This window comes from Scleropages formosus, chromosome 24, assembly GCF_900964775.1.
Source record: "Scleropages formosus chromosome 24, fSclFor1.1, whole genome shotgun sequence".
Lineage (NCBI taxonomy): Eukaryota > Metazoa > Chordata > Actinopteri > Osteoglossiformes > Osteoglossidae > Scleropages > Scleropages formosus.
The window spans coordinates 3,307,565-3,325,183 of record NC_041829.1 but is presented as its reverse complement, the minus strand read 5'-3'; the positions used below and the strand labels follow the sequence as shown (position 1 = coordinate 3,325,183).

Here is a 17,619-nt window from a genome sequence, read left to right as displayed (position 1 = left end):
ACTGTATACAAGCTATATAGAGGAATGACAATAAAACCAATATGAACTTGGTACACCCCATGCAGGGCAGGACCATTAAAAGCATGGTGCTTCCACCATGTCTCTGTCTGCAGGCAGTGCTCTACCTAAGACAAACTGGACTGATGAAGGCCACCTCAGCAAGCACATTATATCATTTTTGAGTCCCAACATTTGATTGAATGGCTAATGACGACTGCTCCGTCTGTGATACAACAACATTTGCTCGCCACGTTGCTGCAAAGCACCATTTGTTACCGTTTGGCTGTATAATAGTGACTTACTTTACGTTCTTTATATACATCGTTATGGTTCATATAAGGAGATTTTTGACTTATGCCAAAGTCAGCTTATCACAGGGTTATTGGAATGGAACTGCGTCATAAGTCAAAGAGCATGGCAACTTTATACACATATACACACGTTTATGAAAGTTATAGGTGTGCTCATATTTATGAAGAATTATTGCAGGATCTGATGCAGTAATTGTAGAATTTGCCAATAGAAAACCTACTTGTACTGACTGAGTGAAGCTGCTGTCTTTGTCTGCTCCCCCCCAGACTTTGTGTACACGAGACGCTAAGGCTGCTGACTCCCGCCCAGCACATGAGGATCCAGCTTCTGCAGCTGTCTTCACACTACAGAGATGCAGGAAGTTTTTACATAGTCAGTTATTTTTATAGAATTATTGTATATTTTCCCAGCAGCCTTTCAATAGATTTTAAAGATATTTAAGTGTCACAGAGTATTGCATATTTGCATCTATATTTTTTTCTATGCATTTGCTGATCTCTGGGTTTATAACAGGAATGTATCACATAAGCTATTACATGGTTTGCACATAATTGTTCAACTTTTGAAAACCAATCACTGAGTGACAGACATGCTGGAGACTATGTTCAGTGCCTTGCCCATGGTGCCAAAGTGGGAATAATGCACGTGAAAAAGCAGCACATTTCCGAGCACTTATTTTGCAGTGGGAAAGTTAGATCTGAAAGCAAAGCGACCGGTGGAGGTCCCCTGTCACTGAGTTCAAACTGTGAGTCATGCTCATGCTTGTAGAATATGTGTAATGTGCATTTCCGCACATTAAGTCTGTAAATTCCGGTATGGAAACACAAAAAAAAAAAAAAAAAGATGTCAGGTAATTCTCTCAAGAGAAACAAGTTGGAAAAATGTATTGTAAGGATACTACAGAAAATACAAAATATGCACAAACTGGTTACTGTATATAATACTTAAAGGTTATATTCTGTTGTCTTTAGCATTCGCTCCAATAGGAGTCGTACAACGTAGCGTCAGTAAATAAACGCCTCACCCACTCATTCTCACAAAAGGGAACTGTACATCTGCTAAGTGCTGCTAGTCTGCCTTCATTTACTTATTAAAGTTCAGGGTGCAACTTACTGTTTATACTCCAGCCACATCATATTTTGAACTTTCCCTGCCGCAGTCATTAACCCTTCCATCGTCCTCACGACCAAGTCTTCATAAAATGACAAACGTAGATTGCACTAGTGTAAGCTTGGCTCCAAAAACAGAAGTTAAAGTAGCTTGTGTGTCTACTAAATCATGTTCTTTGCTCCATTAAAAATGCCCTTTTTGATCCCATGGGATTAAAAATTCTTATGTCACTCCTGCTAAAACTTGGTTTGAGGATGAGAAAATCTGTGTTCAGAAACTCACCATGGGCTCGTAGAGTCGACAGGCTCTTGTTCTCGCAAAATAAAGTCGTCCAAGTGGACCGTCACCTTCCCTTCCAGGAACTCCTTTACAGCCGTGTGCAGCTGCAGGCTACAACTGTCATACCCAAGCAGAAGAAGCACCAGTGCTGTCACCCCAAAGCTGAGACTGAGTGTTGGATGTATTTTTTTTGTTTTGTCAACTTTGTGCAGTTGGTATTTATGAAAAACTATATAGAAAATGTAGCACTCATTTACACAGATTAACTTAAGCTCATATCTGTTAATATATTTTTCTCAGTTTCTCTTTACTAATGTAGTCATATAGCATTTCAGACATACGTTATACAGTAGGACTGTTTTGGACTATTCTGCTGTTTTACTGATGATCGGAACCAAAAGAGTAAACGTGCAAATTCAATATTTCAGTTAAATTCTATTGGAGAAAAATGTAAATATTATAGCCCATACTATGCAGCAGAGTCCATGTAAACATATACGTAAGAACTGAAATTATAGCTATGTTGCATGCAAGCAAAAGGATATTTAAGATTTAAATTTAAGATGTTAAATATATTTATGCACTGTGAGGAAGAGACTGCAATTCAAATTATTCTTGAAAATTTACAATTAGCATGCTAAAATATATGCTTTCCTCACGAAAACAGACAGATGTCTGTATAAACATGTTATATGCTCCAACCGCATTTATTTCACCAATATATCAAAGTGTACTGCACATGCATTTAAATTTTGTTTGATCTGCTTTACTCATCCGGTCCTGCTGATTATTGGCCACAGCCACCTAAATGATGATGTGCTGGTAGTTGTTTTTTTTTTTTAACTGTAGTTCAAACAAAGTTTGTTTTATAAGTTTCTGTAAGTGGCTGCAGAGTCTCCATCAGAAATACTAGCTGACATTAGCTGAGAGTAGATAAAAAGTGTTTGATTCAAGCTCCGTGGACTAACGCTTGCTGATTTCGTGTCACAAATTCCGTTGTCATCTCCACATAAGACAACCCATTAAGCTGAAGTAATGTGTTAAGAGTCCAGCAACTGCTGAATCAGTGAAGGTAACTGCTTTCAGATGGGAATTATACTGTAAACACACAGACACACCTTTCTGCTCTGACAATAAGCACCAGTCACAATGTACCCATTTGTGACAGGCTGTTGTATTTATGAATGTAATGGTCCTGTGAATATTTTCAAGTTGCTGTGCCTTATGTGTTGTTCTGTTGTTGACCTGGTGTGGAACGAGCACAACGGATGTGCTGCCGTGGTTCACAGAACTTTTACGAGTGGTGCACTACTTAATGTCTCAACAGCAGTTGCAGATCTATCTTCAAAACACCAAAGCTCAACTACCAAATAAAAATGAGTAACAAGACTAAATTTGATCTTAAAAAATAACCCTCATCAGGTAATAAAATGCCCAGCAAACAAAGTAGAATCAGTTTTGCTGTATAGAAAATGTACAGTTGTGCAGTGACCCACTTGAACTCCTGAGAACCACTGGTATACTATCGAGAATGCTACTGACTTCAGTTCTAAATGTACAGTACACTGTCTCTGCAGAGCATGTATTATGTCAAATTTAGGATGAGATCCAGGGAGTCCAAATGAAAATCTATGTATGTTACATATTCCAACACACATGCTGTATGAATAAAACTAAACCCTAACTACTGCAGATCATGGGTTTCTTGCCCTTATGTGAGAAATATGAAATTCATTTTATATGCAAACATTGAATTTTATATATTTCTGTAAAATGGAGGATGTCAAGAGAAACATTTGCCAAGCATGTGTTTAAGTTGCTACATAGCATAGTAAAAACCACCGTTTGTGTAAAGAGATCATATTCCAGAGTCACAAACAACTCTAATGGTCCTGTTGATAAGTGAAAGTTGAACTTGAAAGTTGACATTTTTTTCACAAAGATGGGCTGCAATTAGTTATTCCACATCAGATAGAAATGATGATTGAAGCTGCTCACTCTCCAGGATCTCCTTCAGGGTCACAGTAAGTAGTAGGACTCAAAGTGACATATTACTCAACTTCAGATGGGCAAACTGCACACTCACCAGCTCCTGGTCCAGCGCATTGCACTGCCTGCACCGTCAGGCTCGACGTTCCAGCAGAAGGGGGAGTCTGCTCACTCATTTTGTTGGCAGCCGCTTAACCCCACAAACAGCCTCTGTGAAATGTTTTTAAACGTGTCCCTTCTCAGGGGTGGGTTACGGCTTTTCCAATTTAGTCACTCCCACATCCTCCGCATCACATGTACCAGCGAGTCACCATTAGGTTGACATGAAGTCCTTCTGACCAAAGACCAAACATTTGGCCATAATAAGACAAGAACAACCCCAGGATTCCCGCCGCTCTCCCTGTGTATCGGTGTCAATTTATATTCACCACAAGAAGGTTCCTGCTCATGAATGCAAAATGACACAGGTGAAGCAGAACGCTAGGATTGTTGTCAATCAACGCACCTTTCATGTATCGTACTTGTATCCCAAACATGAGTCAAAGCCAACTTCACAGCCTAATGCAGTAGCAAAGAAAACCCTCTTTGAACCAATCATGTGTATCAAGAGAAGAGAGTGCTTTCATCCATTGACATGCTTCCTTACCTCACCACGTGTGATTTCAACTGCCAGATGCTGTCTTGAAGACAGATTGTGGAGCGACAAACATTGCAGTTCACGTGACCCCTCCCCCCAAACCATTTCACCTTATTCGTACACTTTTAGGCGGGAGCAATGGCCGGCAAAACCAAAACGTGCCGTAGAGCTCAGGCGCGGTGTGCACGTTACATTTGTCCCCTCGAGTCAAAGGAAGGCATGAAAGCTAAGGGGAAATTCACCGTACATGAACCTCTAGAGCTCAACGACAACATCAGTTTGAACAATTGTCCCTTTACAATCGCTGCTGCTCATATATGCAGACAACCAAAATTCTAATGTAAAACAAAGGCCAAAGAAGTGGTAGCGGGAGATACACAGCAGCAGGAATGATCAAACGGTGCGTAGACAACTCAGAAGAGCAAAAGGAGGCAAAATGACAAAGGCAGCCAGTGCAGCTGCAGGAGGGGGCCTTGCTGTACTGCTGCAGTACGCAGCTATACAAAACGTACATAGTGCACGTCTCACTCGAGGTCCAGCAAGAGACCGCTGCAGCTAGCATGGGGCTTCAAGCAGTCACCTTCCACCTGAAGGATCCAGGTTCCAGTGCCGCTGCTGTAGTACCCTTTAGCAAGGTGCTTACCCTGAATTGCGCTCGTACAAATAACCCGGCTCAGTAAATGGGTAAAAAAGGACAAAGAGCTTAACGCTGCAAGTCACCCTGGAGAAAAGCATGCTAAAGCAGCAGAACGGTGAAAGCATTACATGAAAAGCCACATAATTCACATAATTAATATGTGGCAAAAATCCTATTTGTAGGGCTCGTTTCATTTACGAAATACCTGTACCATTGTTTCATACAAGTATATCTTGGAACTTAGCCACTTGTGTAAACTGTTGGTTGTTGCCAAACCCCACTTTTAAAATGAGAATGTGGGTATTGAGCAAAAAGCATTGGGGCTTTTCCAGCGAGCAGGAAGAGAGGGGGGTGCGCTAATCCATAACCCTGCTGCCTCTCTCACATGTCAGATGCACCGCTGCCATGATACTGTAAGAAAGAAGGTGAACCTGGTCTGGCCAAGAACAGAACTCATTGTACCAGTCCACTTCACGGCCCTCCTAATCCCACTTCTCACATGAAAATATCTGATTATGATTGTTTTGTGTTGTGTATGTGCATTGCGCTTGTGTGTGCTGAGTGTGTAGAAATAAAGTTGATGCGTTCTGTTCCACTGAACCTCGTGCGGACCTGGTTGCTTCACAGATTGAGGAGATAAGCAACTGGTGACAAGGATGGGATACTTACAGTAGGACGGGACCCTGAATGCGGCAGTAATCCAACTGTGTCAATACAGAATTCCGACGAGCCGCGTTTGGACAATGAAAGCACCCGAGCACTGACAGCGGTCCGGCGAAGAACGTCACGATGGCGTTAGCTCCCGGAAAGACCGTGGCTAAAAGCTACGCTACCATTATTAAGACATCCATCCATCCATCCATCTTCCTCCGCTTTATCCGGGGCCGGGTCGCGGGGGCAGCAGTCCGAGCAGAGTACTCCAGACTTCCTTCTCCCCGCACACCTCCTCCAGTTCCTCTGGGGGAACCCCAAGGTGTTCCCAGGCCAGCCGGGAGACATAGTCTCTCCAACGTGTCCTGGGTCTGCCCCGAGGCCTCCTCCCAGTGGGACAAGCCCGGAACACCTCCCCAGGGAGGCGTCCAGGAGGCATCCGGAACAGATGCCCGAGCCACCTCAACTGGCTCCTCTCGATGCGGAGGAGCAGCGGCTCTACTCCGAGCTCCTCCCGGGTGACTGAGCTCCTCACCCTATCCCTAAGGGTGCGCCCAGCCACTCTGCGGAGGAAACTCATTTCTGCCGCTTGTATCCGCGATCTCATTCTTTCGGTCATGATCCAGAGTTCATGACCATAGGTGAGGGTAGGAACGTAGATCGACCGGTAAATTGAGAGCTTCGCCTTACGACTCAGCTCCCTCTTCACCACAACAGACCGGTACAATGACCGCATTACTGCGGACGCCGCACCGATCCGCCTGTCAACCTGCCGCTCCATTTTTCCCTCACTCGTGAACAAGACCCCGAGATACTTAAACTCCTCCACTTGAGGGAGCAACTCCCCCCTAACCCGGAGGGGGCAATCCACCTTTTTCCGACTGAGAACCATGGCCTCGGATTTGGAGGTGCTGATTCTCATCCCCGCCGCTTCGCACTCGGCTGCAAACCTCCCCAGTGCACACTGCAAGTCTTGATTCGATGAAGCCAACAGGACCACATCGTCCGCAAAAAGCAGAGACGAGATCTCGCGGCCACCAAAACAGACACCCTCCGTTCCCTGACTGCGCCTAGAAATTCTGTCCATAAAGATAATGAACAGAATCGGTGACAAAGGGCAGCCCTGGCGGAGTCCAACATGCACCGGGAAAAGGTCTGACTTACTGCCGGCAATGCGAACCAAGCTCCTGCTCCGGTCATACAGGGAACGAACAGCCCGTAGCAACGAGCCCCGAACCCCATAATCCCGAAGTACCCCCCACAGGATGCCACGGGGGACACGGTCGAATGCCTTCTCCAGGTCCACAAAACACATATGGACTGGTTGGGCAAACTCCCACGAACCCTCCAACACCCTAGTGAGGGTATAGAGCTGGTCCAGTGTTCCACGGCCAGGGCGAAAACCGCATTGCTCCTCCTGGATCCGAGGTTCGACTATTGGTCGGATTCTCCTTTCCAGTACCCCGGCATAGACTTTCCCAGGGAGGCTAAGGAGTGTGATCCCCCTGTAGTTGGAACACAATCTCCGGTCCCCCTTCTTAAAAAGAGGGACCACCACCCCGGTCTGCCAGTCCAGAGGCACCGTTCCCGAACTCCACGCGATGCTGCAGAGGCGTGTCAGCCAAGACAGCCCCACAACATCCAGAGACTTGAGAAACTCGGGGCGGATCTCATCCACCCCCGGAGCCTTGCCACCGAGGAGTTTTTTGACTACCTCAGCAACTTCAGCCAGGGTAATGGACGAGTCCCCCTCCGAGTCCCCAGCCTCAGCTTCCTCTACGGAAGGCGTGTCGGAGGGATTGAGGAGATCCTCAAAGTACTCCTTCCACCGCCCGAGAACATCCTCAGCTGAGGTCAGCAGCGCACCACTTCCACTGTAAACAGTGTTCGTGGAACACCGCTTCCCCCCTCTGAGTCGCCGGACGGTTTGCCAGAATCTCTTTGAGGCCGACCGAAAGTCTTCCTCCATGGCCTCACCGAACTCCTCCCAAGCCCGAGTTTTTGCCGCGGCGACTGCCAGAGCCGCGCTCCGTTTGGCCCGTCGGTACCTGTCAGCTGCTTCAGGAGTCCCATGAGCCAGCCAGGCCCGATAGAACTCCTTCTTCAGCTTGACGGCATCCCTTACTTCCGGTGTCCACCACCGTGTTCGGGGATTGCCGCCGCGACAGGCACCGGAGACCTTATGGCCGCAGCTCCGAACCGCCGCACCGACAATGGAGGAGCGGAACATAGTCCATTCGGACTCAATGTCCCCCACCTCCCTCGGGACCTGGTTGAAGCTCTGTCGGAGGTGGGAGTTGAAGACCTCTCTGACAGGGGCCTCCGCCAAACGTTCCCAACAGACCCTCACTATGCGTTTGGGCCTGCCAGGTCTATCCAGCTTTTTCCCCTGCCATCGAATCCAACTCACCACCAGGTGGTGATCAGTTGACAGCTCAGCCCCTCTCTTCACCCGAGTGTCCAAGACATATGGCCGAAGGTCAGAAGAAACGACTACAAAGTCGATCATCGACCTCCGACCTAGGGTGTCCTGGTGCCAAGTGCACTGGTGGACACCCTTATGCATGAACATGGTGTTCGTTATGGATAAACCGCGACTAGCACAGAAATCCAATAACAACTCACCACTCGGGTTCAGATCAGGGAGGCCGTTCCTCCCAATCACGCCCCTCCAGGTATCACTGTCGCTGCCCACGTGGGCGTTAAAGTCCCCCAGTAGAACGACAGAGTCCCCAGTGGGAGCGCTTTCCAGCACGCCCCCCAAGGACTCTAAAAAGGCCGGGTACTCTACACTGCCGCTAGGCGCATAAGCACAAACGACAGTGAGAGACCGTTCCCTGACCCGAAGGCGTAGGGAGATGACCCTCTCATTCACCGGGGTAGACTCCAACACATGGCGGCTGAACTGGGGGGCTATTAATAAGCCCACACCAGCCCGCCGCCTCTCACCTTGGGCAACGCCAGAATAGTGGAGAGTCCACCCTCGATCGAGTAGAGTGGTTCCAGAACCCAAGCTGTGAGTGGAAGTGAGCCCGACTATATCTAGACGGTATCTCTCAACTTCCCGCACCAGCTCAGGCTCCTTCCCTGCCAGTGAGGTGACATTCCAAGTCCCAAAAACCAGAGTTGGCGCCCGAGGTTTGGGTCGGCCGGGCACTCGGCCCCGACCACCGCCCAACTCACAATGCACCGGCCCCTTACGGTTTCTCCGGCAGGTGGTGAGCCCACCGAAGAGCGGCTCCACGTTATGGCTTCGGGCTGAGCCCGGCCAGGCCCCGTGGGCATAGACCTGGCCACCAGGCGCTCGCATGCGAGCCCCCCCCCCAGGCCTGGCTCCAGGGTGGGGCCCCGGTGACCCCATACCGGGCGGGGTAAACGGACGCCTTGCTTTTTCCTTCATAAGGGGTTTTTGAACCGCGCTTTGTCTCGTCTGTCATCCAGGACCTGTCTGCCATGGGAGACCCTACCAGGGGCATGTAGCCCCAGACAACATAGCTCCTGGACTCATTCAGGCACTCAAACCCCTCCACCACGATAAGGTGGCGGTTCACGGAGGGAACTTCGGGTACTCATTATTAAGACACTGAAGCATTTATCGCCAGCTCCATTAACCATTGCAGAATGCTTTAGATTTTGTGCAGCAACTCAGGAAGCACAGGAGGAGGTAGCAGAATTTGAAGCCAAGGTACGATGTCTGGCAGAAAAATGCGAGTTTAAAACTTTTCTAGATGAAGCGCTCAGCGTTCATTTGTGAACACAAAGTGTTCATTTGTGGGCTCCGATCTGAAGCTATCCAAAGGAAGTGAAAAGGAACTGACATTAAGAAGGGCTGTAGAGATTGCAGTGGCGATGGAAGCGGCTCAAAAAGACGCCCAGGTTTTAGCACTGTCAAAGACTGCTGGTGCTAGCCACACCCAGGCACATTCAACACCGAAGGGCATCATATGGATCCCAGTAGACCCCCAAAACAGTTCAACAGGGGTAAATGGACCTGTTGTGTCGGCCACAACACCTCCAGCACTACCACAATGAGCACAGGTGCCCCACAAGGCTGTGTGCTCAGCCCGCTGCTCTTTACGCTGCTGACCCACGACTGCACTGCCAAGTTCAGCTCCAACCACATCATCAAGTTTGCTGATGACACAACGGTGGTAGGTCTCATCAGCAACAATGATGAAACACCCTACAGAGAGGAAGTGGTACAACTAGTTGAATGGTGTGGTGCAAACAACCTGTCCCTCAATGTGAGTAAGACAAAGGAGGTTGTGATGGACTTCAGGAAGAACTCTGTTGACCACCCCCCACTGACCATCGACAGCTCGACTGTGGAGAGAGTCAGCAGCACTAAATTCCTGGGAGTGCACATTACAGAAGACCTCACCTGGACCACCAACACTACATCACTCTCCAAGAAGGCGCAACAGCGGCTCCACTTCCTGCGCCGACTTAAAAGAGCAAGTCTCCCTCCTCCAATCCTCACCACATTCTATAGGGGAACAATTGAGAGTGTGCTAACCAGCTGCATCACTGTCTGGTACGGGAACTGCAGTGCAGCAGACCGCAAGACCCTACAGCGGACAGTGAACACAGCTGCAAAGATCATCGGTGCCCCTCTCCCCTCCATTCTGGACATTTTCCTTGCACGATGCTCCAGAAAGACCCCACTCATCCCTCTCACAGTCTCTTCCAGCTCTTGCCATCAGGAAGACGGTATCGGAGCATCAGAGCCCGCTCTGCCAGACTGCTCAACAGCTTTTTCCCCCAGGCTGTGAGAGCCCTCAATTGCAATCACCTTGCCACCCTCTGAAACCTCATCCACAACCTTAGCTCCTGAAACCAGGATCCACTCTCCCCCCCCCCAACCCACCACATCACACGCACCACATGTAAACTGTTGGATACCTCCTGTGGAAATACACTCTTTTCCTTTCCATATGCAAACCAACTGTTTTTTCTTTTCTCTATATGTACCAGACACTTTCTTATAAAACCTCCAATGTTACAAGGACTTAACAAGATAACACAAATGTTTACTTGTGAATGCACTACAAATCATATTGCACTATTCCTTCTTAAATACCTCTGTTGCACAAATATCATGTACTTGTGAATGCACTACAAATCATATTGCACTATTCCTTCTTAAATACCTCTACTGCACAGTTATTATGTAAGTACTTGTATAGTTAACTGTTTATAGTATATGTATATTTGCACTAATTTCAGATTATCGACTTAGTAAATTAGTTATGTAGGACTAAAAGCTGTCCTTAGGTCTAGTGTTGCATGTTTATATTTATGCTTATTTTACACAGCACCGTAGTCCTGCAAGACACGACATTTCGTCCCACTGTATGTCCACACATGTAGTGGAATGACAATAAAGCTTGACTTGACTTGACTTGAAATGGAAGTTGGACTGACCCAAGGTATGCCACCGTTGCGGAGGCTCAAATCATGCTCCCCAAACCTGTTTCTATAGGGAGAGGTCTTGTAATGCCTGCCAACAGAGAAGCCACAAGGCAAGCATGTGCCGTGGGAAGAAACCCCAATCAGGCCAGAGGGGGCAAGTGCACGCCATGCATAACTCAGATGACAGCAGTGCTAAGTGATTTAGAGGACCGAGCATTCAAAAGCTGTGTAACTACACAGCAGTTGAGCCACTCATGCGTATGGTGAAGGTTGAGGACAAACTCTTGGAGATGGAGATTGACACTGCTTCGGGGGTGAGCGTCATAAACCAAGCCCAGTTTCATCAGACATTTCCTGGGTTCCCCACCCGCAAGGTCAAGATGTCCTTGACAGTCTATTCTGGTGAGAAGTTGGAGATGGTCCAGAAGGCTAAGGTGCAGGTCGAAGAATTCGGGAAGTTGTTTGCTCTAGACCTGTACATAGTTAAAGGGACTGGACCCCCACTGGTTGGAAGGGAATGGTTATGTAAGATGGCAGACTGGGAAGCGGTCCAGAGAGTTTTGGCGTTGATCCTAGAGTCGAACGGTCAGGAAGGAGCAACATCTTGTATCATGACGTACGGAGTAAGAGTCCATTGCGAGAGTTAGTACAGAAATACCCGACGGTCTTTGACAAGAGACTCGGACAATTAAAGGGCATTAAAGTAAAGTTGCAGTTAAAGGAAGGAGCAGTTCTGCAGTTTCATAAAGCTCAGCCGGTCTCATTCGCCAGACAACCTAAGGTAGAACAGGCATTGTTAGAGCTGGAGAAAGACGGAGTAATTGAAAGTGTCCAGTCCTCTGAATGGGCTGCTCCTATTGTGACCCCTTTGAAACGAGATGGTAAGGTGAGGGTGTGCAGAGATTTTTCAATGACAATTAACCCGGTGCTCCAGATGCCAGTATACCTGCTGCAGAGGATTGAAGAAATATTTGCGAAGCTCGCTGGGGGGGGCGGTGTTCACTACACTCAACCTGGCATTGGTGTACTTACAGATGGAGGTGGAGGAAGAATTCAGGCACTTGTTAACCGTGAATACTCACCTGGGTCTGAAACACTACAAGAGTCTAGTTTTTGGGGTGGCCTCTGCCCCTATGTTATGGCAACAGGCCATGGACCAAATATTACGAGACATTCCCCAAACACAATGCTACCTTGACGATATAATCATCGCAGGGCGAACTCAGGCAGAACATTGGACTAACCTGCACCTAGTAATGGCACGCTTACAGGAGTACGGACTAAGACTGAATGGGGATAAGTGTATTTTTGGAGCAGCCAAGGTGCACTATCTCAGACACATGATCGACAAAGAGGGGTTACATAAATCAAAAGAAAAGGTGAGAGCGTTGCTTGATACTCCGCCTCTCAAAGATGTGCAGCAAGTACGAGCTTTTTGTGGTATGATTAATTACTACAGATAATTTATGCCCAATCTGTCAGAGATTTTACATCCTTTGAACCAATTACTGAGAAAAGACAATCGATTTGTATGGGGTGACCGAGAACAAGAAGCTTTTAACAAAGCTAAGGAACTGATGGCTTCAGAGCAGGTGCTATGTCATTTCGATCCTCAGTTGCCAGTCTGTCTGTCTGTAGATAGCTCATTGTATGGTTTAGGCGTTGTACTGTCTCACATCATGCCTGATTGTAACGAGAAACCCACAGCGTTCGCCTCCTGGACGCTCACGGATACAGAGAAAAATTATGCTATGGTGGACAAAGAAGGTTTGGCCATAGTTTGGGGAATACGTAAGTGCCAACAGTATTTGGAAGGTAGACACTTCACGTTAGTTACTGACCATCAACCGCTAACTGCCCTGTTTCATCCACATCGGGGGGTACCAGTTACAGCGGCGGCAAGGATCCAAAGATGGGCGCTGTTTCTACGAGGCTTTCGCTATGATATAGTCTACTGTAAATCTGACAAGAACAGCAATGCTTATGGCTTATCCTGCCTTCCATTGCCGTTAAGTGACTGTTTGGAGGACACTGACTTGTATCATGTTGAAATGGTTGACCCTCTGCCCCTATTGGTCAAGCAAATAAGGCTCTACACTCGGAGAGACCCCATACTCAGTCAAGTGTTTCAGGTGACAATGAAGGGCTGGACCTTGGTGCCGGATCAGCAGGGTCCCCTGAAACCATATTACCAAAGACGACATGAGTTGACAACGCATGATGGGTGCCTGCTATGGGGTGTTAGAGTAGTAGTGTCCCCTGCCTGTTGGCAGGCAGTGCTCAGCATCTTACATAGTGGACATTTGGGAGTGGTGAAGCTAAAAGCCCTGGCCCAAAGTTATGTGTGGTGGCCGGGTATGGACCAAGCACTCGAAGACTTGGTTACAAGGTGTGACAAGTGTCAGCAGTGGAGACCGTCCCTGGGTCGTGCACCCTTGCACCCGTGGGAATACCCGGATACCCCTTGGCAAAGAGCGCACATGGATTTTGCAGGGCCGATCCATGGCACCATGTATTTGGTAGTGGTCGATGTGTTTTCTAAGTGGCCTGAGGTGATCAAGATGTCTTCCACTACCGCTGCCTGTCTTGTGGAAGAAACCAGAACTTTATTTGCTCGCTATGGTCTTCCTGAACAGTTAGTTTCCGATAACGGACCGCAGTTTGTGTCTGCTGACTTCAGGGGTTTCCTGAAATGAAATGGAGTGCAGCATATCACGTCAGCCCCTTACCATCCGTCATCAAATGGTCTAGCAGAAAGGTTCGTACAAACCTTTAAGTATGGGGTAAAAGGCGAGTGGTCTCGCAAATGCCTGGACTAGTTCCTGCTGAGTTAGAATCGCTCCTCATGCAACCACTGGGTTGTCGCCTTCAGTCTTGATGTTTGGGAGGCCCATTCGCTGCTTATTGGATATCTGCGTTCCAGACGTTTGTCGGAAAGTGCATCTCAAATTAGCCCTGGTGCCGGCTAGGGGCGTTCGCTCCCTTCATGTCGGTGATACGGTGCTGGCTCAAAATTATGGGAGGGGAAGGAAATGGGTCCCTGGAACCGTAGTAAAGGTTACCGGGCCGGTTTCGTATGTGGTCCAAGTCGGACAGGAGATGTGGCGTCAGCATATAGACCAGATACGCTCCAGGGATACCAGCTTCGCCAACCAAAACCAACCAGAATGTGGCATTGACCTGGAGGGTCCTGTTGCTGAGGGTCCCCAACTCCCTGCACCAGATACCCCAGATATTTCTCAGTCGGGGCCAGAAGCGACTGAACCACGAGAACTGGCATCATCCCCTGGGACTGTGGCCTCGCCTAACCACCCAGAAAGGTCTCCAGGGAGTCCGACACCTCCTGTGCCGCAGCGCTCAACACGGGTTCCTAAACCACCCCCCCGATTGGACCTGTGACTGCTGGGATTTGGTGACACTTACAAGGAGGCTAGTTTGTTTCTGCAGGTTCTGTTGGCATTTTGAGTTCCTTTAGTGTTTCTTTAAATAAAAAAAAAAAAAAAACCCATACTGGGGGATTATCTGCTTTAAGGGACTAGGTCTAGTAGGGGAGGGATGTTGTGTATGTATAAACACTGCAGCGCCGGGGCGTTGGCGCATGTGCATTGCGCTTGTGTGTGCTGAGTGTGTGGAAATTAAGTTGACGCGCTCTGTTCCACTGAACCTCGTGCGGACCTGGTTGCTTCACGGATTGCGGACATAACGTGTTGCACCTTTAAGGATATTTGTTTAGTTGTTTCAGCCATAATCTGCCCTCAATATTACAGAGGGAGGTATTAAGGCAGATTATCTCTCCTGTTCTTAAATGCTTCTTAGCACAATGACAGCTTGTCCTTTTTTGTGCCATGATCCTACAGACTATGATATGACACTGGGGCTTATTTAACTTTTTTCCCCCTCCAAATTTCCTGTCTGTATTGATTCAGCATTTCCCGCTCAGCATTACCAGCAAAGACTAAACATACTGATCCCTGGGATAATTCCCTGAAACACAACAGATTTCTACATGGTGCTTAATTTATGGGAAATTCAACTGGCAAATGGATTTTGCAGTATTTAATTGAAAAACCTATGCAAAAGAAAATAAGGTTAAGAACAAGTGAAAGTGGCTTTCTGCCAGAAGTGTGTGCTTCACAAAGTGCCACTGCATCCTTTTGCCCCTTGAAGATCTATCCAGTTAATTGAGCTTTAAATATGTTGAAATGAAATGGCCAAAAGTGGTGCAATTGCCTTCGGTATGTAATGTGTGTGGTGAGACATTTGTAGAGCTTTCGGAGCGATGAGGAGTACAGCATTGGCACCTCCTCTTTATAGACGTATCACACTGAAAAGTTTGAATGCACAGGAAGAGCACAGAGTTCTAAGAATAACCAGACCTCCTCAGATAAGCTTGGCTATCATGGTAACCCCTTTCAAATAACCTCATAATTTGAGGCAGCTGCATTCACAGCAGGAAATAAAAATAAAGACATGGAATTAAAAAAAAAATTCCATGTTAATATTTACATAATATGAACTATTTTAACCCATTGTACCACATCACACTTTGTACAGGCATTTTTTTCTTCACAAAAATCAAGTACAGCGTTATTTAGATCAGACTGATTTTAATAAAAGTATAACAGGCACAATTCAAGAAATTTTCATTTTTCAATTTTCTAAAGTGCAAGACTGATAGGCTGTTGTGTATTAGCAGGGCTTATTGAAGCCAACTACGAAAAGCAAACGCACACAGATTTCCAAAGAGTGCTCCTTAACTGCCCGGTACAGCTGTAATTACTGTGCGCTACTGTCATTTACTACAGTACATGTGTGTTCACGCATCAAAGTTACATCTTCAGTTGCATCAGCTTTAGAAACTTTTTCCCAAATTGTCTATGAACATGTACATTAATCAACTATTTTCTAACCATTCATAAAGGTTAAAATATTAAGTGTTTGGATATTTTATAACAACTTGACACTGCAGAAACTTATTTTGGTTATTTTTGCCTCTTTATGACCTTTCAATATTAACAGTAATCTTTGAGCTGTATAATACACAGCAAATAGGATAAAGTGGATAAAGCCTTGATTGTGCTGTGGTGTAAAGAGTACATTTTTACCATCAGGGTTTCTAAAAACATCTTACTGCAAAACTCCAGTGTATGTCTGCTTGGCTTACATTCGTGTGTGTGTGTGTTACAATGAAACAGGCCAGAGCAACTGGAAAAAGTCAAAATGTGAAAAAATTTTTGATTATGGTCACTGAAATTAAGAAAATTAAATGAACAAATCTAAAGTAAATTAAAGTAAAACACCCTTTAAGCCCAATATACATCCTGCATTAGAACCCAGAAGTCAGTTTTTAATCACATGATGTAAACTACTTGCAGATACTTAAGCGATTATCGTACAAGTAACCTTAAAAGCTGAGCATAAGGACACCAAAACAACAAAGTACCAGGGCTTTTGTCGTGTCACCAGCACCATCTCGACATACAGGCAGTCCCCAGATTACGAACAAGTTCTGTGTCCTCAGTCTAAGTCGGATTTTGATGCAAATCGGAAGTTAGGTATGGCGGGCATCTAACATCAGTTTGTCAAATGTTTGTCTTAATATATATTATATCGTGTACCTTTCTATGCATAAACATTAAAGAAACACTGGATACACTAAAACATCTTTCATATAACAATACAGTAATACAATTAATGGACTGATAAACTACAGTATTTATAATGGAGAGAGACATAGAAAGAGATAATAGTAATAAATGTTACTATTGTCATGATGAACAGAGGACACGGAGGAGGCTGGACCGAAGTGCAGGATTGTTTATTCAGAATCAAAGGACTAGACATGTTCTCGTGGTCGGGGATGGGCGAATGGTCAGTCAGTCGGTCAGCGAACTGAACAGAGGTGAGGATCCAAAATTGTGGTGGGGGGACAAGGCGGGTGGTCGTTATCAAAGAGACGTGGAACAACGAGGGACAGGACTTGCAAAAGCAAAGCGAGGTAGGTTCCATAGGATCCAGCACAGAAACTGGACTTGGGTGAGATGGGCTCTTTCCCAATGAACCCTGCTGTGAGAATGCTGAACATGGCTGCTGAACACCTGCTGTGGGAATATTACCGCCACCCAAGGGGTGAAGGCGGGGGCCAAAAAGCACTGTACACCACTGCGGGCACTCAGGGACCGGGAATCGGAGCAGAGGACACGGTTACCACGGCCTGACGCCTCTAGCTCTGTATCTCTACTGCCTCCCGAGACTCTGCCTGTCAACTGTGCTGCATGGCGGTGACAGCCACCCGGTGCCCATCTGCACATACGATGTGTGATTTTGGGCTGTGCAGCCACTGACATAGCATGTCCCAGCGAGGAGAACATGTTTAGGAGAAGGAGCACTTACAGCCGGGCATATGTGGCATTTGAAAAACTTCAAATCCAAAATTCATTTCTATAATCACATTTGCAGCTTTGTTTGCTAAAAAGGGAACAACTGAATGGAGTGAATGAAAAAAAATTGTCAGGTGCATAGCTTTACTATGCTGCATGTATTCTGCATGTATTCACGTAGAACTACGTGCGGGTGGTGAGAGAAATGAAAG

General features: G+C 46.7%; 1 protein-coding gene across 2 annotated transcripts in view; it reads left to right on the top strand.

The window, feature by feature from the left end:
• Nucleotides 1-1,154, top strand: part of LOC108936503 (receptor-type tyrosine-protein phosphatase beta-like) — a 49,228-nt gene extending 48,074 nt beyond the window's left edge. For both annotated transcript variants that reach the window (XM_018755884.2, XM_018755885.2), the window contains one exon: nt 579-1,154. In XM_018755884.2, coding sequence (XP_018611400.2) covers nt 579-601 — 23 coding nt within the window. In that variant the 3' untranslated portion in view covers nt 602-1,154. The remainder of the gene's footprint in view (nt 1-578) is intronic.
• The last annotated feature ends 16,465 nt before the right edge of the window (nt 1,155-17,619 follow it).